This window comes from Scleropages formosus, chromosome 20, assembly GCF_900964775.1.
Source record: "Scleropages formosus chromosome 20, fSclFor1.1, whole genome shotgun sequence".
Classification (NCBI taxonomy): Eukaryota; Metazoa; Chordata; class Actinopteri; order Osteoglossiformes; family Osteoglossidae; genus Scleropages; species Scleropages formosus.
The window spans coordinates 16,607,609-16,630,855 of NC_041825.1; the positions used below are offsets into that span (position 1 = coordinate 16,607,609).

At 49.3% G+C, this 23,247-nt stretch overlaps 1 protein-coding gene across 4 annotated transcripts in view; it reads left to right on the forward strand.

Annotated features, from left to right (window-relative positions):
- Positions 1-23,247, forward strand: part of LOC108940015 (caskin-2-like) — a 56,652-nt gene that overhangs the window by 16,138 nt on the left and 17,267 nt on the right. For 2 of the 4 annotated variants that reach the window (XM_018761763.2, XM_018761765.2), the window contains exons 3-7: positions 9,099-9,150; positions 16,526-16,623; positions 17,399-17,544; positions 19,573-19,668; positions 21,009-21,139. In XM_018761763.2, the coding sequence (XP_018617279.2) occupies positions 9,099-9,150; positions 16,526-16,623; positions 17,399-17,544; positions 19,573-19,668; positions 21,009-21,139 (523 nt within the window). Of the gene's footprint in view, positions 1-4,236; positions 4,596-9,098; positions 9,151-10,863; positions 11,266-16,525; positions 16,624-17,398; positions 17,545-19,572; positions 19,669-21,008; positions 21,140-23,247 lie in introns of those variants that run through there. The other 2 variants (XM_018761764.2, XM_018761766.2) reach the window with 2 other exon arrangements.

Below are 23,247 nucleotides of genomic sequence, written 5' to 3' on the forward strand. Positions count from 1 at the left end.
GTTGCTGGTGGTGTTATCTTTGTTTCAACGTTTACCTTCTTCTCTAATTTGCTGCCAGAAAGTAAAAAAAAAAAGAAAAAAATCTTTAACATGTCCATTTGTTAATTGGATGTCCTCCAAGGCTTGCGTTGGATGAAACCGATACCACTGCTCCTTTGTAGTGGTGGTGTTGTGGGTTATTTTTATTTATTTTTTTTTGCTAAGAGCCTCAGATTAGAGAAAATATTTGGGAGCTGAAAGTTGTTGTTAAGTTTCTTTTGATCTCTTTTCCAGTCTGCACAAAGAATTAGACCAAAAATGCAAGCAAATGCATATGAAAGCTGCCATGGCAGAAATGGTGGGAAATCAGCGTGGCCGTTTCAGAGAGCAGCTGTTGAGTTGTGTCAGCAGGCACCGATATTAAAGCAGTCTCTTGTCCCATCTCTTAGTTTTGGGGAGAACGGATAAGGGTCACAATGGATATGACTGTTGATATCGGTTCCTGTAGAGCACCTTTTTCCCATGTAGACCCATGTTGTTCTTTGGCCATGTGTTTTTTAAATCCTTTAAGGTTCTTGTCTGAACGCTGCTGCTCGTAATTTTAGACCTCAGCCCCTATAATTGAGTGCCATGCTGTAAAACCCGTTTTACATCTGCTTACACTTTTAATTATGAGACATAGTCCAGGAGCTCTGAGTCTGTCTTTGAAAGCGGTTGTGAGGGTTGCTACGCACGTCTTGGTCGTTTTACGAGATCAGCATGTGACTGCTTCGAGAAGGAGGCAAACTTCAAGCAAACAAATTGATTGACATTTTCATCAGGATGTTCTGATTTTCTGCTTAATTTACTTCTTACGTATGATAGACGTCTTTTGTTTTATGCCTTCTTGTTTACATCATTTCAAGGGTGACTTTGATCTACAGTCAAATTTACATGTGGATTATTTTTTAGACATAAAGCTGTCTTGCACATAGTGTATTTCATTTCGTAACCAACAGTGTTGCTCTCATTTTCTGCACGAGGCTGGAATAGCAGCAGTCCAGATATTTTTTCCCTTTCACCCCTTACTTTTATGACAGCCAGTGAATTTGTCCAGTCCAATTGCAGGCAAATGAATTGAGTGGTGGATCAATTTGTTCTTTTGTAATGATGGCGGGTTTTGCGGGCACTTCCACTGCCTTACGGAGCTCAGGGTTATGATGGTACCCGGATTCTGTTCTCGCTCCATGCTGCCGGCATAATTCCATCTTCCCCCAGTCCTTTGTGTCTAGTGGGTTAGTGGATGTGCTGTGTGAAAACACAACTGCTAATCCAACACACCCAGTACATTTTAAACTGATCTAATATATGTCATCACTTGTATTGAATTACGTATTACAGTTTTACACTGATTTTTACATTCTTTCCAATTGGCACGTCTCAGAAATATGTCAGATCGCCACCATTTGTATTTGTCAAGTTTGGGGCAAAATTGCAACAGTGCTTTTGGCAACTTCATTGCAGACAAAATGATGCATTGTAAAACGAACAAAATGCCACATTTTGTTCGTTTTACAATGCATCATTTTGTCGGCAAACGGTGACAGATCGGCAAGGCAATAGAGGAGCCCAAGGACAAGCTGGGAAACAAGTTTTGTATCCTTTTCCTACAGTTGACGTAAACTTTCATGGTGACCATGTTCAAAATTTCTGCTCTGTGACTGCTGGGCCGTCTCTCAGTTCAGTTCCGAGGCCTTTTTTAATAAAGACGGGTTAAACGCCAGTCCATTTTCTGTTGGCTCTAAGCAGAAAATGAGAGCCTGCTGACCCTGAGTGGGTGGTGAGGTGACCTGGGAGGAGAGAGGCATAGCCCAAACAACAACACCCACTGCCAGCAAACATCAAAATAAGCCAACATAAGTTTTGTCTCCGTGCAGCGAGGCGTGAGTGGATAGAGTCTCGGCGTCTTGGGGCGTGTAGCCCACGCCAAGCTGGGCCCGGTCCTCGTGGCTGCCGCATGTTCGACTTAGGCCTCCGTGATGGGGCGCTTTTCATGTGGGCAACCCTGGATTCGGTTTTTTTTTGCTTGAGGGTTGGCGTGTGTGCTTGCGTGCCAGTGCTCAACATGACAGAACCACAGACAATCTGAAAATGAGCGGTTTGCTGTTTTCCCCCTTTTGGCTGGGATTTTAATTACAGGTGATCGTCTTCGTCTCTTTGCGGAGATAATGGAAGAACAAGCACGGTGTCAGCGTGTTGGGAATTGTCTTCAACAGGGTGCCGATCTGGTCCGGAGCCCACCCGGGTATGGAAAAAAGATCTTCTGTTGGACTCTGGGGTGAGGTGGGGAGGCAGGGGAGGGGAGGGGAGGGGTATGCATTGGTGGGCCAGCAATGCCCGGAATGTTGGCTCATGTTGAAACTTGAAGTCTTGAAAGGCCCACAACAACCATTTCATCACTACAGTTTTTTTTCTCACTGCAATTTGTAAAGTTTAGTCCTCCCCGCTTGGCACTGGGCCAGAGCCCTCCTCGCCATGGCCTGTGAAGCAGTGCGTGCTTTTGTGGAGCAGTTCCATTCGGGTACAGCGGGTCCTCTGATTCGGCCCGCGTGGGCAGCACGGCATCTTGAAGAGCTCAGCTGTAAGGCCAGAAGGCTGCCGGAGACCCCAATGAAAGCCCTTGGCTGGCCTCGAGAATGCCACGTCCTAGTCTTGAGGCCTGAAAGTTCATTCTTGGAAACTTTGAGTGCATTAAAATGATTTAGATGCTCGGCCTCTTTACAGCAAAGGCTGCTGTCCTCGTTTGTCATTTAGGGAGATGGAAGTTTCCTCTAATTTCATTAGGAACAAGTACATTTCTTAGGTGTTCACCAGGACTCTGTTCTTGGTCCTGTTTCTGTTCTTGTGTATGAATTTTTTCATTTTGCTATTAGCCTTTTTCTGTTTCCTTTAAAATACCTTTGTCTTTTTTTTCTTTTTTTTAAACCAACGAGAGGCCACTACGTAAAATGTATAATTTGTGCTGTTACTGTCTGCATCTCATTGTCTGCTTTTTTTATTTTTTATTTATTTTATTTATTTTTATTTTTTTTAGCAGATGCTTTTCTCCAAATCGACTTCCAATGAATTCTATGTAGTGTTATCAGCCCACACACCTTATTCACCAAGGTGACTTACACTGCTAGATACACCACTTACCATGGGTCACTCATCTATACATCGGTGGAACACACTCTTTCTCACTCACACACACACACACACACACACAAATTATTAATATTCCATAGCTACTTTTTAAAACTTTTTTATATGCTGGGTTTAGTTTGTTTTAACAGATAAAAGACATAAATATCACATGCATTCTTAGCATTGCCGATGAAACCTGACAAAAACATGTCGGTACCTCTTTATAAAGGTTGGTGAAGGCAAAAAAAAAGGCTTTGCGACATTTCAGTGGGCACAGCGCTGTTTTAGATTATATTCTTATTATTTGTATATTACAAATTTTAGGATTCATTTGGGTTTTTCCATTCAGTACTTTTTTTTATTTGATTTTATGGCTTTATTATATGCAGCTGCTAAAAATATATATACAATTAAACAAATTATTTTTTTCGATTTCAAAGCAGTTGGGTCGGTTCCAGTTCCGTGTCAGGCTTCGCCCCCCACAACACTTCCATGATTTTCATGGGGCAGAGGGCAGCTGATGGGTGTTGCTCTGATTCATGCCCCCGCTAATCAGTTCTCTTTTTCATGCTGCCAGTCACATGGCACCACACAGAAGAGCTGAGCTCCCAGTGACGCTGAGCCGAAATACCTCTTCCTCCGACTGGTAACTTGCCGGCAGCAGCTATGGCGCATTTTCTGACCACTCTTAACTATTCAGAATGGTCACAGTTTACTTAGGCTTCAGGTGGGGGTCAAAGGTTACTGACCCCTCAATAGATTTTGTGACCGTGTCTGCAGCTATATACATGAAATATAAGGAAATATTAACATTTGAACAAATGATTAAACTGATCACTTGCAACTTTATTTTTTTCAGAAAATTATAGTGAGGTGGTTGAAAGATGGGGTGGTGCAGTGGCACGGTGGGTTTGGCTGGGTCCTGCTCTCTGGAAGGTCTGGGGTTCAAGTCCTGCTTGGGGTGCCTTGCAGTGGACTGGCGTCCTGTCCTGGGTGTGTGTCTCCCCCCCCCGGCCTTGCACCCTGCTTTGCCGGGTTAGACTCCAGTTCGCCACGACCCCGCTTGGGACAAGTGGTTTCAGCCTGTGTGTGTGTGTGTGGTTGAAAGATTGGAGCGGAACACAAGTTCTGTTATGTCCGCTGTGTTATTGAGGCTGGCAGCTTTGTTGGCGGAATTGATTGTTCATTGTTTGATGCGTTGGAAGCAAACTATTTCACTTGTCTGCAGATTTTTTTTTCCCCTGATCCTTGGAATGTGTGTGCGAGTGTGTATATATAAGTACGGGGAGACCAGCGGAGCTGGTGAGAAGGTTGGTGTCGAAGCTCAGGTTGAAGGTGCGGAGAGAGGAGGCCCGTGCGCCGGAGCGGGGCTGGCGGACGTGTGTTTGGCAGGCGGAGGCCGTGGAAGCGGGGCGTGGAGATGGGGCAGGTGGCGCTGTGCGTGCAGCCGGGTGAGTCTGCGCTCAGTCTGGACAGAGATGATAAATTACCCCAAAACACAATATGTGTTCTGCTTGTATACGTCCAGAGTGTCTGTTGAGATAAAGGCTGTTGCAATTCAGAGGAGAGATGGGGAATTTGTCTTAATCACAAGCTTATTTACATAGAGGTAATCTATGCCTGAATGCAGTTGTGTCCCTCTTATTTAGTGTGCCGTGTCTTTGTTTTGACGCGTCGTGGGACGTCGTTCCACAGTAGGAAGCAGACTCCGTTGGTCCAAAGCAACCGGACAGCTGCCGAACAGCGCGGGGGGTGGGGGGTGAATGTGGGGGTGTGGTTGGTGCTTCTTTGTGTCGCTTCCTGACGCTCATTGGGATGGAGATGAAATGAAGAACTCGGAGGACCTTGAGCAGAATGATGCCACCCGATGATTCGCGGGCAGGTGTAGCTGAGGGCCGAATGATCGCCCATCTGTCTGTTGTCCCTCATTGGGGCTAACGCTTCCCTGCAGCTTCGCTTCCGGCTAATTCCTCAAAGCGACCTCGAGGATGTAGCATCATCTCACGCGCCCACGAATTCAGAGATTTTTTTCGGCGACATGGACGAACCAGGAGGAAGGAAACGAAAAAGAGCGCTCGACGAATCAAAGTTGTTGACGGGATAATACGTTTGTTTAATCGCGTTGTTTTTCGTGCCGTATTTTTGAACGGTGAAGAAAAGTGGCACAACGCTGGCTGTTTGCTCAGCTGCCGAAGGGGATGATGAAACAATATTTAGACACGTACGTGGCTCAAAAACGTACAGCGTCTGGCAACGCTGAGATTATTATTACGCTCTATTCTCACTCAATATCAGCAGGACACCTGGTGTTTTACTCTTTGATCCAGCGTTTTTTTATTATGGTATTTTTATGACCGTTTCGGCAGGCGAACAGGTTTGCTTTCAGCAAAGCGCTTTAAACGTTTACCCCTCACCCGGCTCTACGGCTACATCTTTTACCGAGGCAGTCGAGGTTAAATGTGCAAGAGCGGGGTCTCTGGCGGGACGTGAACCAGCCACCTTTTCGTTTCCTATTCCATTTGTCTACCTGCAGTCTTGTGATAAAACAACCTTGGCTGGTGGCCCATGTGAAGCTGTACCCCCCCCTCCCCCAGTCTGTTATGTGTCCTGGCAGCCTTCCACATGAGCTCTCTTAAAGCACCCAACGATTAGGCTAATTGTGTCGTGGCTCTGCCATTGACACCATCTCACGGGCGCGCAGTTTGATCGGCCTGCATTAAGCGGCTAGAAACACGCGGACGGCGGCGGCGGCAGCAATCTATAAAGTTAATGACACTTCCATGCTGAGAATCATGTAAATCAAGGGGAAAACACTCATTTCATGAGGGATCTAGTGGTTATTATTTTGGGATGAGATCCAAATGTGTCTCACAGTTTAAGCACTAGGAATGTCTGCTCTACTTTTGTTTGTTTGTTTGTTTTTTTTTTTTTTTCTTTTTCTAAGCCGAAACATGGTTTTAGCCAACCAGCATTTTGTTTATTTTACTGTAATTTACATCATTGTGTCAGTTCAAAACGAGTAATTCGTAGCTACTGGCAAAGTGCATTTGGCTGAAGGACTGTTCAGCTGTTTCATGTAACTAATTGCATTTGTTTTAGCGTAAAGTTTAATCTTTAATATCCCTATTTGAAAATATTAGTAGTGTGGTTTTAGAGAAAAATTATCACCTCTCTTTATATATGTTGGTGGTAAAGATATCTTTCATGGTACTTGCAAAAGACACATCGATGTTTAACTCTGGCTGTTAAACTGTGAGCTTTGCTTTTAGATACTCGTCTGTAATGGTACCTGTCAACATTGTTTTTTCTCAGATGGGGACGTTGACGTAATAAACGTCACGGAATTTGTCGGAATGCGTTCGTGCGGGCACGTTATTACTGATTAATGTATGCGTGTGTGCAATGTGTGTGTGAACAAACATAATGTACAGTGGCACAGCAGTCCTGCAACCCTGACAATCAGCATCCCTGGTGTGCAGTCGCCGCATTGAAAACCGTCGCATTTCTGTGGAACCTTTTCGTTTCGACTAAATCTGAATTTTTTTTCGGTGTTTCCGCTTTTTGAGACGGGGCAAGAACAAAACGAACTACGGGCGTGTTTCTGCGGTCTCGCAATATTTTAACCGCGCCGCTACTCATCGGGATCTACCCTGACCTGGATGACGTTGCGTGAAATGGAACGACGCGGGTTACTGTGTTTTCGCGGCGTTCTGTCCGCACCGACTGCACGGAAAGCTCTGTGACGTCGGCGCGACGCTGAACGTAGCCCAGTAACGCACCCAACTGTGCTACCAGCGTAATCTCAGCAAATCCCGGTTCAAGTAGCAGAAGTGTCTGATCGTGTAGTTTTAACGATAATTAGTTAGCTCCTTTGTGGAAGATGTTCGTGCAACACCTGCCCGGCCTGTTGGCTTTCAGTTGCCCTTCTTTAATAATACCATGCTGTTAACATCCAAGGGGGTGCGGTGGCGCAGTGGGTTGAACCACGGTCCTGCTCTCGGGTGGGTCTGGGGTTCGAGTCCCGCTTGGGGTGCCTTGCGACGGACTGGCGTCCCGTCCTGGGTGTGTCCCCTTTCCCTCCAGCCTTGTGCCCTGTGTTGCCGGGTAGGCTCCGGTTCCCCGTGACCCCATATGGGGCAAGCGGTTCAGAAAATGTGTGTGTGTGTGTGTGTGTGTGTGTGTGTGTGTGTGTGTGTGTGTGTGTGTGTGTGTGTGTGTGTGTGTGTATATTAAATAAAAAGCAAGGTAGTCCGGAAAGGCACCTCATGTGAATGTTCGCACACGGCCGTGGACGATAAGTAAATAGTTTGAGAGAGGCGACCGAGGGTGTGTTGGGAAGCGCTGGTCCAAACCGATGACAAAGCGCATTGAGAGGCAGGGCCGCGATCGCGGAGAGATTATCCGGCACGTCTCCGCCACAGCTAACAGTGCGATCGGGGCGTGGGTGGAAGCGCGCTCGCCATCGCATCGCTCGGAGCCGAGGCGACCGCCTCGGTGGCCGCGTGGAGGAGTGCCTCGGAGAGGAGCTCTGCGACGCTCCCGGAGCGCCCTGCTTCCTCGTGTCACCCGACGTGGCCGGAGTCTTTAGCTAGCTGCCGTTCCACGGGGGCAATTCTGCGGGCTCCCAGGTGGAGCCCAGCGACAGTGAGGTCTTTAATTAAAGCTTCTGGGCAACTGATGGATTGCGCTCATAATTGAACGAGAACAAAGGGCAAACGCCTCCCACTCCCGACGGCCCTCCACCCTCCCCGCTCCCCAGTCGACTGCTTTAAAGTCCCCTGACCTGGCTGTGTAGGTTGACCCGGGGTCACGAGGTTAATGAACCACCCTGCAGGAAGGGGAGCGAAAAGGAGGGATTTATGACGAGGAGGGAGACGAACCTCATTCGGCGTCTCGCAGGTCCGCGTGCCTCCGTCGGACGTTGGGAAAAGCCGGCCGCCCGGCCTCGTGGGAAAACTAAACTTTTAACCGGCCGCTTTCCGGGGTTGTCCGCCTTGGGAAAACACGGAGAACCCCCCCCAAGCTCGGCGAAGTGGCGTTCTCATGTTTGCCACCGTGCACTTTTTCAGGGAGTTAAAGTGACCTCATTCTGAACTGCCTCGAAGAGAATATTGCAGACTCGTCCCACATATTTTTGGAGCCGGCTTTGTTTACGCCGCACAATAGAGTCGCTTTTCCATTATTTCTTTCCCACAAAGGCCTTTGCACAGCGGTACTCTCTGTTCCACCGCTCACGTGTTCTACCGCGGCGTCCGGGCCAGGGATGCGCCGGTTTTGTCCCGTCGTCCGTGCCGCGGCAGCCGAAGCGTAAAGGTGACGTCTGCGAGGTGCTTCGTGAGGTCCCTCCGTGGGGAATTCGGAAGAGATGGGGCTTTAATTGCTTCGAGATGGCGCTGTTCAGTCGCTGTGCAGAACGCGAGGCCCGGTGTTCGTGGCAGGCTGAATGGGCGCGTAGGGGCGGTTTGTCCCTAATTGCCCCATTCGGGGCTGGACGGGTGAAAGGACACGACAGCTGACGATTCCTGTGCTTCGCAGATATGGGGGAGCGGACATTCGAGATTGTCGCTCTGAAGGAAGAGGCGGGGACGGCGACCGAGTTTTCCCCGTTTTCCCGAGGCGCGCAACACCAGGAATTGTGGATTTTTCGTACGGACGAATGGGACGGTCCTCAGTGTTTCCCCTGTATAAGACTCTGCTTTCCACAAAGAACAGTATGTTTGAGTACGCCTCAAGGCTGGTCTTTTTCGCGTTCTCTTTCCGTGGAAGGCGAGCCGCAGTCTCTAGATGCGCTTGACGCAAGAGACTGTGTAAGAATTAGTGTAAGAATGAACGGAAGTGGCACAGAGCTTCACAAAAGCACGGTAATCTTTCGTGTAGTCACAAGAGAGGGTAAACTGGAACGTCACTCTGGAATCCAGCATTACTTTTAACCCTGTTTCTCCCTGTCTTTGCAGAGCTACTGGGCTCCACCAAGAGAGTGAACGTCAACTATCAGGACTCTGACGGGTAAGTAACTGGTAAAGCCCTTAATTTACACTCACTTGCTCACTGTCACGAAACTCTTCTGTAACTCAGGGTCACAGGGGTCTGGATCCTATCCCTGAAACACGGGATCCGAATCACAGTTGGCCCCAGCCCTTAGTGTAAACATAGTGTACCGATAAATGGTAACTTTAAGGTGTTAAAGTCAGGCGTAGCGTAAGAGTTGGTACCATCAATTTAGAGCCGTCCTCCAATTTACCCAGGCTACCCTCTGGTACCCTCTACCCTTACCCCCTTCAAAATGCATTGTGAGAATCTTTCGGCCCTCGTGGTGGTGACGGCTGACCTCTGTACAGTGGGAGATTTGGCTGAAGAATGCAGACCAGTCTCATGACGGGCACCACCATGGTGAATGGGTGCCGGGTGCTGAGTGGGTGTGGCGACCTCCTAAGCGGAGCTGCGCCGGCAGGCGGGTAATTGAGTCTGCACCTCCAAGACCTCCTTGCAGGCACAATTAGACACACGGTTGTGCCGCTGCATCAGTGGAGCAATCCTGGGCCGGATTTCTCAATGAACTCTCCTTGGCGCTCTTTGTTCTTGGGTTCCTTTAATCCCAAAGGCATAACTAACAATGAGCCCTTTGCCACCTCCAGCTTGCTGACTCTTTCTCTCATTAGCCTCAAGTTATTCTGCTGTTATTTTTCAAGCGAAAATTAATTCTTTCATCATGTATGAGGAGATTTTGTTGTTCCTTCAAACTTCTGCGTCGCCGAGCGCCTCCTGCAGCTGCCGAGGTTTTGCTCTCCCCCGCTCGCGTCCTCGGAAAGCGCCCGTCGTCCGAGCGGACGGAAACGGGTTCGGACCCTGTCCGCCCCGGCCGGGTGGAGCTCGGCTGTCCTCCGCTTCAAAGCTTGAGATGAGGGTTCAGGGATCGCGTGACAGCGAGTGTTTGCCTGTGTTTGTTTGTTTTGTTCAGTCTGTCTTTTCTGTCTTTCGGCAACAAAAGGAAGAAAGTTCAGCACCGGGTTAGAGTAACGTGGTCATCGTGATGGCGATGACGATGCCGACGGCGGTGGCGATACTGAGGGGGAAGTAGGCCGAGCGCGCTCGGATAATGGAACCCACGAAGGCAGAGCGAAACCCGTTTCCACGGGGACTGTGGCAGCCTGCTGGCGCTACGGGTTTGCAGAGGGAGGAATTTGCGAAGCGGGGAAACCCGGCTCGGCGGCACTCGGGGCCAGGCGTTCGGAGCGTGAGAGAAGGAGGAGGGGTCTTCAGTTACTCAAGCCTGGTTTCCCGCTCCTCCTGCTGGGTGGCACCGCGCGCACGCTTTCACTCGCACGAACGCAAGGGCCACCGCAAGCGGTTTACTCCCGCCCACGGGCCGTGGAGCGCAGCGAGTAAAGCGGGCAGGTGTCCCACACGTGTCCCGCAACCGCAGCGGTGTCCTGTACGAATAGACTGAAGCTGAAACGTGAATAAAATCACTTTTTCTTAATGACACATTTAAGTGTATCATCCTATTTTTGTAATGCTGCTATTTGGCAATACAGTTTTTATTTCTCGGCTTGCTGCGGACAGAACAAGAAGAGCTGTGTCTGGTGGTAATATGATGCTGCAGTTAATAGTTTGCTTATATGACTGTCTAGAACAAGAATTTAAATGAACTCAGATTAAAAAAGATACTGAAAATTAAAAAAAAAAAAAGTCATAAAAGTCTTCCATCATAGATCTGAAGGAAAGTTTATCTGATCTGACATTATTATATAATAAATAATAATGGCTTGAAGCCAAGCATTTTTTTACTTACAAAAAAACTGCTACATCGATGCAGTAAAACAATAAGTTAAACATTTCGCTTCTTTGAGCGTTCAAGGCATTAATGTTAATAATCATCGTCGGCGACCGGCAGTTACTTTGTTCCGACGCAATCGCGCAGAGAGCTTGAGAAAGCGGAGAAAGAAGAGAGGATATGACTGCGCTCTTAAAAATGTACAACCGTGGATGAAATTATAGATGACTGTGGGCTTCAGGTGAGGACTTGTAATGGAGGAGTGAGGATGAGTATCCAGGTAGTCATCAGCAGGAGGAACGCACGGACACGGACCCGCTTGCCAGGCGTACGTCGGACTGCTACAGGTACGTCTCATTACCGACAGGGAACTTACTCGCGACGTCTCGGAGCGTCCGTGTCGTAATGACGATGCTTTTCTAAAAAGGGTTTTTTTTTCCCCCTCGATCCGTACTGATGCGACAGGCGTTAATTAACGTGAGACGTCTCCTCAAGGCTCCGGGCCTAATTTACTGCTCCTTCGGGATCCCCCTTTGCCGTTCTTGCCCGGAAACCCTCCAGCACCGAAGTATTCGTTCGGACATCCCTCCAAGGATTTGGCTCGCGTCAGAGTGTTTCCAGAAACGTTCGGCAAAACTGTACGTTTGTTCCCGTCCCGGGCGGATATACCTCCAGCGCCGACTAGGGATGTGTTTCTATGACGGACGGCCTGGAATGCCACGCAGACGTTGACCTTTGTGTGTGTGTGTGTGTGTGTGTGTGTGTGTGTGTGTGTGTGTGTGTGTGTGTGTGTGTGTGTGTTATTTTTTTGACTGAGCTTTTGTATCCCCATGCCTACCGAGACTTTGGAACCACCGCTGTCAGAATTCCCTAAAATGATAGTTAGGTATTATTTTTGTTATAACGTTTCCAGCGTTGTTTGTTTTTGTCCTAGGCTCTTACCTAGAGTGACAAACATTGCTGTTGTCCAGATTTATTAATGTTTTATTATTTATTCATTTAAGGGGCTGTGTTGGCGCAGCGGGTTTGACCGGGTCCTGCTCTCCGGTGGGTCTGGGGTTCGAGTCCCGCTTGGGGTGCCTTGCAACAGGCCGACGTCCCGTCCTGGGTGTGTCCCCTCCAGCCCCGTGTTGCCGGATTAGGCTCCGGTTCGCCGCGACCCCATTTGTGACAAGCGGTTTCAATCAGCGTGTGCGTGTATGTATATATTTATTCATTTAGCTTACGCCATTGCCCACGGCTGCTTATAAAATGAGGCTCGTAAACGAAGCTATTTACAAAGCTTTACCCATGTCTGTGTCATTTTCACTGCATCGATTCAGGGTAAGTCTCCTGCCAAAGGGTACTGAAGCAGGAAGTGGGGATCAAACTTTTTAAGGTCTAACCACTATGCTACCTGCAGGCCAAATGTATGCCAAAGTTCTCTCCTTCCTTCACCAGACTGTTCGTTTTTATTTTTACTATTTTTATTCTTTCGTCACAGACGGATTTGTAAGCAGTCCTGTGGAATGGCTGCATGTTGGGATGAGAACGCCCGAGCGCGCTCCCGCTCGCGGCACCCAGAGCTTGTCCGCACCGACGCCCACGTCACGCGAACATCTCGGCATAAGGTTCTCCGCAAAGGCCGGCGATGGCGGAGTGCCGTTTCGAGGCATTTCGCACCATCGGCAGCAATGCTTTGACGCAGTTTTTCACTCGCTCATCTCCTCTCCCCCCTCCTTTTGGAAGAAAGGAAAGGCCACCCATTAATTTCTTTGCTTCGTCCTTTGATGGCACCGTCGCGGTACGGCGTACTGATTAATGGGAGTACGGGAGGATTTGCGAAAGGCAGATCCGGGTCCTCTGGCTCTAGCCAGGGCTGCCGAGCGGCGTCGGATGCCCTTCGCCTCCGGGTTGAGCTGCCGGCCTCTCGGTCCACGGTTATCGAGCCGCCGTGCGATAGAGAGCCGAGATCGTCAAACACCGGGCCCTTCGACAGGGCCACGACGCTGGGTCCTTCCTTTTCTTATCCCTTCTCCTAGCTACTCGGACCTGGGCCTGCTCACGTGGCCTGCTCACTTACAGGTGTGTGCTGAGTAGGTACAATGGCTGGCTCCCTACCTACGGTGAGCTGCCTCTGTGTGCGTGCGTGCGAGCGCGAACGCATGCAAATGGACACGTGTTGTAACTCGCTTCTTGGAGACATTTTTGAGGAACTCCCGCGACGGGGGTCGTCCCCCGGGAAACAAGGTATCGTTTTCACGTTGGATTTTCTCCGAAAACCTACCGAAGTCAAATATTTTTATTAATCGTGCTTTTGGATGGGGATTAGGAAATGTTGCATTATTCATTTATTCGTGCAGCTGATGGCTTTCTCCTGGATGATGTAGAATGTGAGGTTTGCGTACTGAGCTGCTTATATTCCGTTACCCATTTATACAGCACAGTATTGTTACTATAACAATTCACGGTAAGTCCCTTGATAAAAGACACTATTGAAACTCGGTGCCCTTGGTTCCAAGGCAGCAGCGCTATCTACCATTAACAGCCCGGTGTACGTTTCGCACTGCCCCGTAGTGAGTCGGGGTGCAGTTCCCGCAGCGACGTGCAACGTTTGCGATCGTGATGTATATGAGGGGATCGGAAAATGAAGGTAAACATGTTGGTGACATGATAGGCCAGCAGGTATCTGTCAGATGGCTGAGTGTCATCAGTTGCGAAGATCGAACCTTCAGTGGTGTTTAAAGACACATTTTGTGTGTGGTGATGGTACAGTATATGCTTTTCCCGCTTTTGCTAGACTGGCGTGGGCGCAGACGTTGACAGGTAGCAATGCGTACGTCAAGAGCGAACCGTTTCGTGTCGGTGAGCAGAATGGGGCAGCAGGTGGTGCAGTGGTTAGAACTTTAGCCTTGAAACCAAAGGACCTCCACTCCTGTTGCACAGTGAATTTGCCCTGCTGTCTAGACGTGGGGGGCGCGGTGGCGCAGTGGGTTGGACCGGGTCCTGCTCTCCGGTGGGTCTGGGGTTCGAGTCCCGCTTGGGGTGCCTTGCGATGGACTGGCGTCCCGTCCTGGGTGTGTCCCCTCCCCCTCCGGCCTTACGCCCTGCGTTGCCGGGTTAGGGTCCGGCTCCCCGCGACCCCGTATGGGACAAGCGGTTCAGAATATGTGTGTGTCTAGACAAATAAATGTAAGTAGCTTAGTGTACAAATCCAACATTGTATGTTGCTTTGGGGAAAAGGATGTGGGCAATAAATAAATAACGAATGAACGCAAGTCGCCGATATTCTTACAGATTTGTACACAGTTCCCCCGAAATATTAACGAGCCGCCTGATATGGACGCGTGAAGCGCAGCACAGATAAAAGTACCGCAGTAAAATCTGGGGGAAAAAAAAAAAGGTAAATGGGGCTAGCAAGAAAATATGGTGTTCTTAAAAATGCGCAGAAGTATTTCATAAAAAGACGTGCAGCAATAAACAAGCTCACCTCTGACTTTAAGCTCTGGCCTCGGTGAACCTTCGTCTGTGGTTTTTCACTCCAGCCGAGCCTTTAATCGCCCTCGATTGACCTGTTAACTGAACGGCCAAGCCGTTTTAATTTAAGCTTTACCTGTTTAAAGGAACCATTGTTAAAATACATGGGAACTCCGTCTTCCTTCGCCATTTCCTTTCTTCGGGGAAATGTGTCCCAGAGGCCCCGCTAATCCTGCCGCTCTCGCTATTCCGGAGAAACGCAATACTTTCCAATTAGGCGGTTCGGGAGATTAAAGGGACAGACCCCATCATTCATTCGGGAGGGACGCTTAAACTCCGTTATTGTGTGTATCTGCGTGTGAGTGTTTGCTCGCGGGGCAGGGCACAGATCGTCCTCTGTGCCGTGGCGCTCGCGGCAATTCGATCCGCCTGCGCGGGCGCGGCCAAGTGGTCGGCGGCCGCCCGCAAGTCGCCCTCGCTCGGAGCCTGGCTCGTGCGTCAGCTTCGCCGAATGCGTGCGTGTCGCACGCCGATAGGAATCTTCGTATCGGTGCAGCGGACGTGAACGGGCGGAGATGGTGAGATAGAGTTGCTCGGAAGGGCGGCTTCGGGGAACCGCATGTTACCCGCGGAGGTCCGGAGGTGTAGGTGCGTGACGGGTGCTGCCCGCACCGCGCTCCGGCGAGACGCCACCTCACGTGACGTCGTGCGGCCCGCTTGTTGTGACTGCTGCCTTTGAACCAAGATATGACCGCACGCCATCTCCCTGGGTGGCTGTTTGTTCCCTCCCTCTCGTGCTCCGTGCATCTTTGCGTTGAGAGCGGGATATCCGAGACCCCGGCAAAGGATTTACAGCCTGGTGTTGGTTACCGCGTGGAAAAAAATCCCTCCGTCCCAAATGTCAAAGACGTGCATTAAAGACACGCGCTGACGAAGTGTTTCAGAAGACGCGCGTGCAAAGAATGTTAACCGTTTTTCCTTTCGTACTTTCTTTGCTTCGCAACTGACCGCAGTGGAAAATGTCTCCGAATCGGCCTCTTGTGTTAGGTCTCTTTTGTCGGTCTCCGCTTCTTGCCTCGTCTGCTTCGAAACAACTAGAAAGTTTAAAAAAAAATAGTGTAATACGCCCGCGTTGTGCACTTGCGCGCATTAAGGCACGACGCTGCGGTTCTTTCGCATAGGCAGCTGTCAGAAACCGAGACTCCTCAGAAACTGCTGATGCACCTCGAACCTCCTCCGAACCCCTTCTGCTGAAACCTCAGGATCATTTAGTCCCTAATCTTTTGCTTGCCGAAGTTGAAATTCCCATGCTTTGCTTTCGCCGCAGCACCACAAAGGCCGAGGGCTTGGGGGGGGGGGGGGAGTTGGGAGGGGAAGCGTGTCGCTCCTCCCGGAGGTCATACTGAAAACACGATCTAAATTTTGGAAGGATGATTTATTCCTTTCTTTCATTTCCTTGTGTGGTTATTTCTCCTGCGCTGTGGCTATTGAGTTATGGCTTCTGACTTGGGTGCTGTTTCTGGCCTCTGAGAGGAGATTTATGCGTCGGGACCCTGTTTGGACGGGCAAGTCGGCGGGGGGGTGCGATTAACCGGTCGTCCGAGTCTAGCCATCAGCTGCCGCATTTCCGTAGACCGTCGATGGCACGTCGGCAAAAGTTGTGCTTTTCATGGCGTAGGAACGTCCTACCCGACAATTTATGCTTTTAATTTGCCCCTCGGCGGAATGCGCCGAGGCTCCCGACGCGACGAAAAAGCCGTAATGCACAGATGCCCGTCTGGCCGGTGCTGATCGAGCCCGACCTCCCGCGCCGTCATTCGTGGTGCTTATTTCTCCCCAGCTGGAGGTGATCGATGGTGCACGTGCCCAGAGCGGCGCTCCGGGAGGAGAGAGTCTGTTTGGCCGTGCGGAAAAGTGACCCAAAGAAGACATTGGTCATACTCAAGGCTTCTGCTTACAGCCCTTGATTGAAGTTAAATAAGTGGAACTGTAAATTTTCAGTCGTTTCAAGGCAGATAATACACGTTTTGCTCTGAGAGTGCAATTTAGCGCTGTGGTGTAGCGGCACCTGCCTGGTGTTGTTTGGATCAAAGAGCTTCAGAGTGGTGTCGACGGAACCCTGTCATTTTTGCCACTTCACCCCCACCCCAGGTTTTCAGCGTTGCACCACGCAGCCCTCACCGGCACCACGGACCTCCTCTCGCTCCTGCTGGAAGCCCAGGCCACAGTGGACATCAAGGACAGCAATGGTGAGGACAGCCGATGACGAGGACCTGCGCTCAGGACCCTACTCGCTATCCCCAGGAGAGATGGCCAGCAGGATATTTACCCATACGCTTTAACAGATGCACGTATTTGGCCGCCGTTTTTGGATAGAGTTTGAAAGAAGATTTATCGTGTTTTTGTGGTCTTTTTCTGTTGACCTCATCCTTTTTATGCTGCAACAGTATTGGTTACAGACCTGATGATTAAGGTTACCGAGTTGACCAGAGCAAACCCACATGACCGCAGGCTACGCTCATCTCCCCCTGAGTTCTGGCTGTGTTTTAAAGACCTAAACGCATGAGCAGATTGAGCTCTGCTTAGCGTAGCTGCAAAGGCTGACGAACCTCCGTAAGAGTCTGGATGTTGCTCCATTTTCATTCCTTTGGGAGCTGAGGGCGACGTAGCTATTAAGAGGTCGCAAAGATTTCCTATAAATTTCAAGTAAAAAAATGTAGTAAAATAATGAAAAAATTCGCCGGATTACTTTGGTGATTTTAGTCCGTGGATGTTTATGGTGTTGTCACTCTAGGGTAACAGTGAAATTTCCCTGAATGATTACTTGCTCGTGTTGCTGAGCACGTACACTCTCGGGTAAATATTATCTTTCATCGGGATTCACTGGGCTGGCATCCAGTGTGTGGCTGATAGGTAAAGCGCAGTGACACTGTGTGTGTGTGTGTGTGTGTGTGTGTGTGTGTGTGTGTGTGTGTGTGTCTGATCTGCTCCTGCTCTGCCATCCCCCCGTCCCGCCCTCTGCAGGAATGCGACCGCTGCATTACGCAGCCTGGCAGGGCAAGGCCGACTCTGTGCTGATGCTGCTGCGTGCCGGGGCCTCTGTAAATGGCGCATCGCAGGATGGACAGACCCCCCTGCACCTGGCGGCCCAGTACGGCCACTATGAGGTGGTGAGTCCACAGGGCCGCTGACTTTCGCTGGGTGGGTAATCTGCACATTGTTCGAAAGAGGGATCTCCACATGTTGGCACTTTACCATGCATGAGCACACTGGCGTTGACTTCACCTCCGTAACACTTGCCTCTATTACTCTTAGCAGTTCTTACTCTTTAGTAATCGCAGAATACAGTCAATATTTTTTACTTTTTGGACAATCGGGCAGCGTAGTGGTTAAGCACTGAAACCTCCGGCCATAAAACTTCAGGTCCAGTCCCATCTGGAAGCAGCCCCTTGAGAAATGCACTGAAGTTGAATATCTTCGGTAGCAGATCCGGCTGCGTTGTGTAATTCGGTCCCGGTATCGTTTAGTGTCTTATGATGAATATTTCTGCTAAGCAAATTTGTGGAAAAGACATGACAGCTCTCTCTGACTCTCGCCCTTTTATATCGTAAAAGCTTTTGAATGATCTGCCTGCTCTTCTGTTTCGCTGGATTCCAGTGATCCCCTGATCAGTATTTCCATGTTTCCTGCAAAATACACTCCAGCTGTCCAGAACTGAGAGGTGCTGAAATTGGCCATAAATTCAAGATGGAAGGAATTTCTGAACAGGCTGCACACTGGTGTTCAGGAACCCGTTTGCGGGAAAACGGTATTTGTGAGGTGTTTAAAAGACCACACACGATACCTGCTGGCTGCTCTCATACACACGTGGTTCCGAACAGTGGTCATGCGTGTCGTCTGAAATGCTGGCCGGGTCAGATCAAGTTTTCCATCTCAGAATTGGCCATTGTTCCATATACAGCTGCGTTGGACCCAGTGACTGTGCAGTTATGCCTTTTACATCTGTAGGCTAAGATTGTGAAAAAGTGCTGAGGTGCCCTTAAGGCATCAGCCAAGAAATTCTCAATGAACCATAAATATTTCCCCAGCTTCAACGAACATAATAGTGTGATACAAAGTTAGAGATAAACCTGTCAGTGGTCCGTATATCATACAGCTGTCGCTGGGCTCACCGATTTGGGCTGCAATCCACCTCGTGGAGGGCTTAAGTCCCCTTTTCAGATAAGCACAGTTCAGAAAAGATTTTCCTTCACTCTCAAGTGATGGAGGGTAATTAGGACGATAACTGTGGAGAAAGATGAGGTCAGGAGGCAGTGAGGTGCGCTTCGCCTCAGCCCCGATGTGGATAACAGTTAAACCCGGAGTTCACGTTTCGGATTGCTTCTGGGGCTTTACGCTGCTGTCTGGAGATAAGGAGGATGGCTGTTTGAAGTTTAACCCCTGTAATCTACACTTTGAAACTCCTCACCCTTCCTCAGGACCCTAAAGATTCTGGCAGCACCATCCCCACTGTATATTGGACTGGGCATCTGTCCAGGATAGCTGGCCTTGGCTTCCATGGGGGCTCAAGGAACTGGAATGAGGTGGCAGGATGTGGTTTGGGAAGTGTAAAGCAGTTGAGGCACAATCTCAGTTCACCTTCTTGGCAGGATCGTTTGGGTTTACGTGGCGGCTGTTCTTGCCTTCTAATGGCGACACCCCAGTCCGGTAGCAGAAAGATTGCGCCCCAGGCACATTCTTTGCCGGTGTCTTAAGGCCTAACAAATCTGTGTGGAAGGGCTTTTCAAAGGTGTTACTGGAATACCTGGGTTTTGTTTCCTTGCAAAGCAGAAAATACCTTCTTTTTGTCAGTCAGACGAAGTGCGTTACCTACTTCACAAAGGCTTGTCTGAACAATACATTTGCGAGCTAGTTTGTGTTGGCAAGGTCCTAGACACGAAAATCCTCCCGCTCTGTAGTATTCATTTACACTGTATTCAGCTGCTATAGAATTCTCCACATTTCTCTGTGTCTTCCTCTTACGTGCTGGATCTTGCATCCGCTGTCCACTAGCCCCTGGAAGTATGATGGCATGAAATGTGATCTTTGTTTTTTTCTTAAAAAAAAAAAACACCTGAAATCATGAACCCCACATGGATCCGGTGTACTTTACTGTATGTGGGTGTGCCATGACGGTCCTCACTGGTGTTTTCCCTCAGTCTGAGATGCTGCTGCAACACCAGTCGAACCCATGTTTGGTCAACAAGGCCAAGAAGACACCACTGGACCTGGCTTGTGAGTTCGGCAGGCTGAAGGTGAGTTCGTGCTGGAATCTTGGAGCAACCTCATGCTATCCAAAGCGATAAAATGAACTCTCATCATATCCTAGAGAAGCACCAGGCAGCACAGAATCATTGGGCATAACTCAATTGTAGATACCTTAATCGCAGACCGGGTGTATGAATGGATGGACATGAGGCAGTATGGCTTCAGCATGACGTTTCACAAGCCCCTGGGTTCCACTAAGGCGCCTTGCATAGTCCAGTCATTTGCTATTCTCTTGGTCGTGAACATCAAGCGGCACAAATATCCCTGCTTTTTGGTACCTTCCCCTACATTATTTTGCTAGCAGTTGCCCAGTACAACATAATTTCTTTACATTTACATTTATCTGACTCTTTTCTCTAAAGCGACTTAACAATGTTAAGGTTACAATTATTACAAGCTTACAATTATTTACCCATTTATACAGCTAAGTAATTTTACTGGAGCAATTTAGGGTAAGTACCTTTCTCAATCGGGGGAGCGAACCTGCGACCTTTGGATCCAAAGGTCGCCCCTACGCTACCAGCTGTCCCCATCTATAAGAGCAACTGATGATCAGGAAGGATTTCGAGCGAAAAAGGAGTGTGTTTTTCGCACACATCAGAAGAGTTTGACTTTTTATGTGTTAAGCAAACTTTTTAGTACTTTATTCTATTGAAATTGTGAGTCTAGGGAAGTAGCATGCGTTCTGTGACAGGGAGAGATTAACTTTATTGTGAAATGCATTCCATGCCGATTTATCTCCAACCGGATTTACCAGACAAGACTTTTCATAAATTGGATTTTTAGAACAGACCTGTTGATCCCCTTGGATAGTGCTTGTAGAAAATGAAGGGAAATACAAGGCTAGTGTGGTGTCTGAGGCAGGCTGGCGGTTTTAATTTTGTTGTAATGGATATCTGTAAAAACTCATAGCTGCAGCATTAAGACTGTAACGCGCTGTATGCAGTAGGAGGCCGCTGCCTGCGTTTTTTTTTGTTCTTTTCTGCTGTCTAAAGCAGACGTCATGTGCTACAGGTTAAGGTGTCCTTAGGGTGCATGCTAGACGTATTTAAGGAGGGAGGTCATGTTTGGATAACGGTCAAACAGCAAATGTCAGAAACGAATAGGGTATGTGAAGGGTGCTGAGGGGTACGCCATTAAAAACCAGCTCTGAACATCTGCTTCGAGTTTTCTTCTTGTGACCAGTGTCTCTCTTGTGATGACTTCCTGTGAGTACCAAGAAGGAGTAAGTGGGTGATAGCCTCTTCACCCTTGTTGTGTGTTACACCATCTCTTTTTCTCCAACTTTCTGCAATCCTGTCCCACCTGCTGATCCTGTTGACTCCAGGTGGCCCAGCTGTTGCTGAACAGTAATATGGTGGCAGCCCTGCTAGAAGGAGAGAGGAAGGATGGCCCGGATCCCCCCACTAACACACCGCTGCACCTGGCTGCCCGTAACGGCCACAAGGACATCATCAGGTACAACCGCGTGCCTCCACTTCCTGCTGCAGCTGCTGTCGCCCCACCTAGGGTCAGAGAGTGAGGGAGAGGGGAAGGCAAAGTGTGGGGAGAGTGCTGAATGAACATGTATCTGTTGGGGGGTGGGGAAGACACCATTGCGTGGCCCTAGGGACTTGTGGGATAGCGACTTACACGTGTGTTTCCTGTAGTTGGAAGCCTGGGAGGCACGTTGATGCTACGCATTAATGTTTCCCACACGCAGCACCTCATGCCGCATTCTCCACGCGAGCCTCCGTCCACATTCCTCCTCTGGAATGTTGGCACCGGGTTCACCAGTAAACTAAAAACATTTGGCTTATTGGCAATGGGGCCATATGTATCTCTTGGCTTCTGCTTGATGTTTTCCCGCTTCCTTTCGGTTCGGACTTCTGACCCCGTTACTGATGTGGGAGTGGTCATAGTGGAACTCGATAAACAAATGTTCTGGTCAGCCTCTCTCTTGTGGTAAGTCCAGGTGACCAGCATTTGCATGAGCCCTCCCACTAAGTGCTCTTCCACTTCCTTGACGACTGTCTCCATTGGACTAAGGGCCAGTATGCGTCAGTGCGGGCAGCCTTGACCTCGCCCTGAAGCCTACCGATATTTTCCACCCCACAGCCAAGGCAAGCGGTCATCTGAACAGAGCGCCCTCTACTGGGCAGCACTACTTTCCCCAGATCCCTTTTCCACCAAAGGAGACCTGGAACCCTGTCAGGATTGTGTCCCTAAGGCACTTTCAGGCTAAAGTGTCCCTAAAGATTCCAGAGTTTGATGAGTTTGGACTAGTGTTGGACTCGGGGTGAAAAAAAACGTCCTTTTTAATAACTACCGCACTCCAGTTTCAGCTCTGAAATTCCATTACCAGAGTAGCTCTGAATGGAGGTTGAAACTATGCCGGAAATCTTCCCCCTCCCATCACGCTTTCAGTCTCAGAATGTCCTTTAAGGCAAAACTAAATGATTATGTGCAGCGCTTAAGGATTACAGTTCATGGTATTGTTGGCCATTAAGAGCCTGGCCCGGCACGATCCTACTGGATTTAGGCGAATCATGTTAAGAGTTGCATTCCCATCACCTTCTTCGCTCAGCTGAAAGAGGCTGGTGAGTCACTGCTGTCCTTTAGCGCTGCTCACCAGTCAGAGGTTCTGCGCTGACGCTGTAGGGATAGCGTACTGGAGCTTCCGTTCCAAGCGCTGCAGGAGAGAAAGGAGCAACAGCAAAGCGTCGGTTGTCCTTACATTTGTGTTCGTCCACAGCTGGACACCAGTGCTGGCTGTCACACTGATGTGCTGGTGTCCAAAGTTTGTCCCCACCGAGGTGGGCCAGAGGTGACCACACTCCCCGCCCCCATCGCAAACGCAGCGATGGTCTCCCCTGTTCTCATGCATTCCCTTCCCGTGCCAGACATTCACTGCAGCGCAGCTGTCTGTGACTGTCGGTCTCCTGGCATTCCTGCAGCTAGGAGCCGTCTGCCCCGCACGTCTTCTGGGTCATCTCGTGTTTGCCCGTCTCCTATTTGTCTGTGTGCTCACATTTGCATGCGTTTCCACCCACCCTCATCTGTGCCCCTGGGTCTGTGTGCGGGGCAGTGTGTGCAGATGTGTGGATTTACCTCACTACCAGTTGGTCGGTCGGTTTATTTGTCGGCATTGCAGTCCAACATTAAATTGGAGGTATTTCCATCCTTAATGTACGTTAACCTCACTGGGAGACCCGTTTACTGCCAGCGAAGTCTCAGACAGGAGGATGGCTTCTCTGACTCCTCCAAGCAGACTCACATCTGCTGACTCAGCATTCTGTCAGTAACCTGTCAGTCGCACGGGGCGTCATTGATTCTGGTCTCCTGCTAATTTCCTATTCAGCACGGGTTTCTTTCCCATGACACATGCTGATTTGACTAGAAATGTAATCGTAATTACAATTATGTGTTCTGTACAGTCTGAGTCTGTTGTCACATTGGAGGAAAGTGGGATTAAAACTGAATAAATGTACTAAGTGTAATTGTACTCTTTTAGTTAGTGAAGCTTTACTGCATGTTATATGTGTTTCGTGGGGCATCAGGAAGCACAACGGTTAACGCTGCTGCCT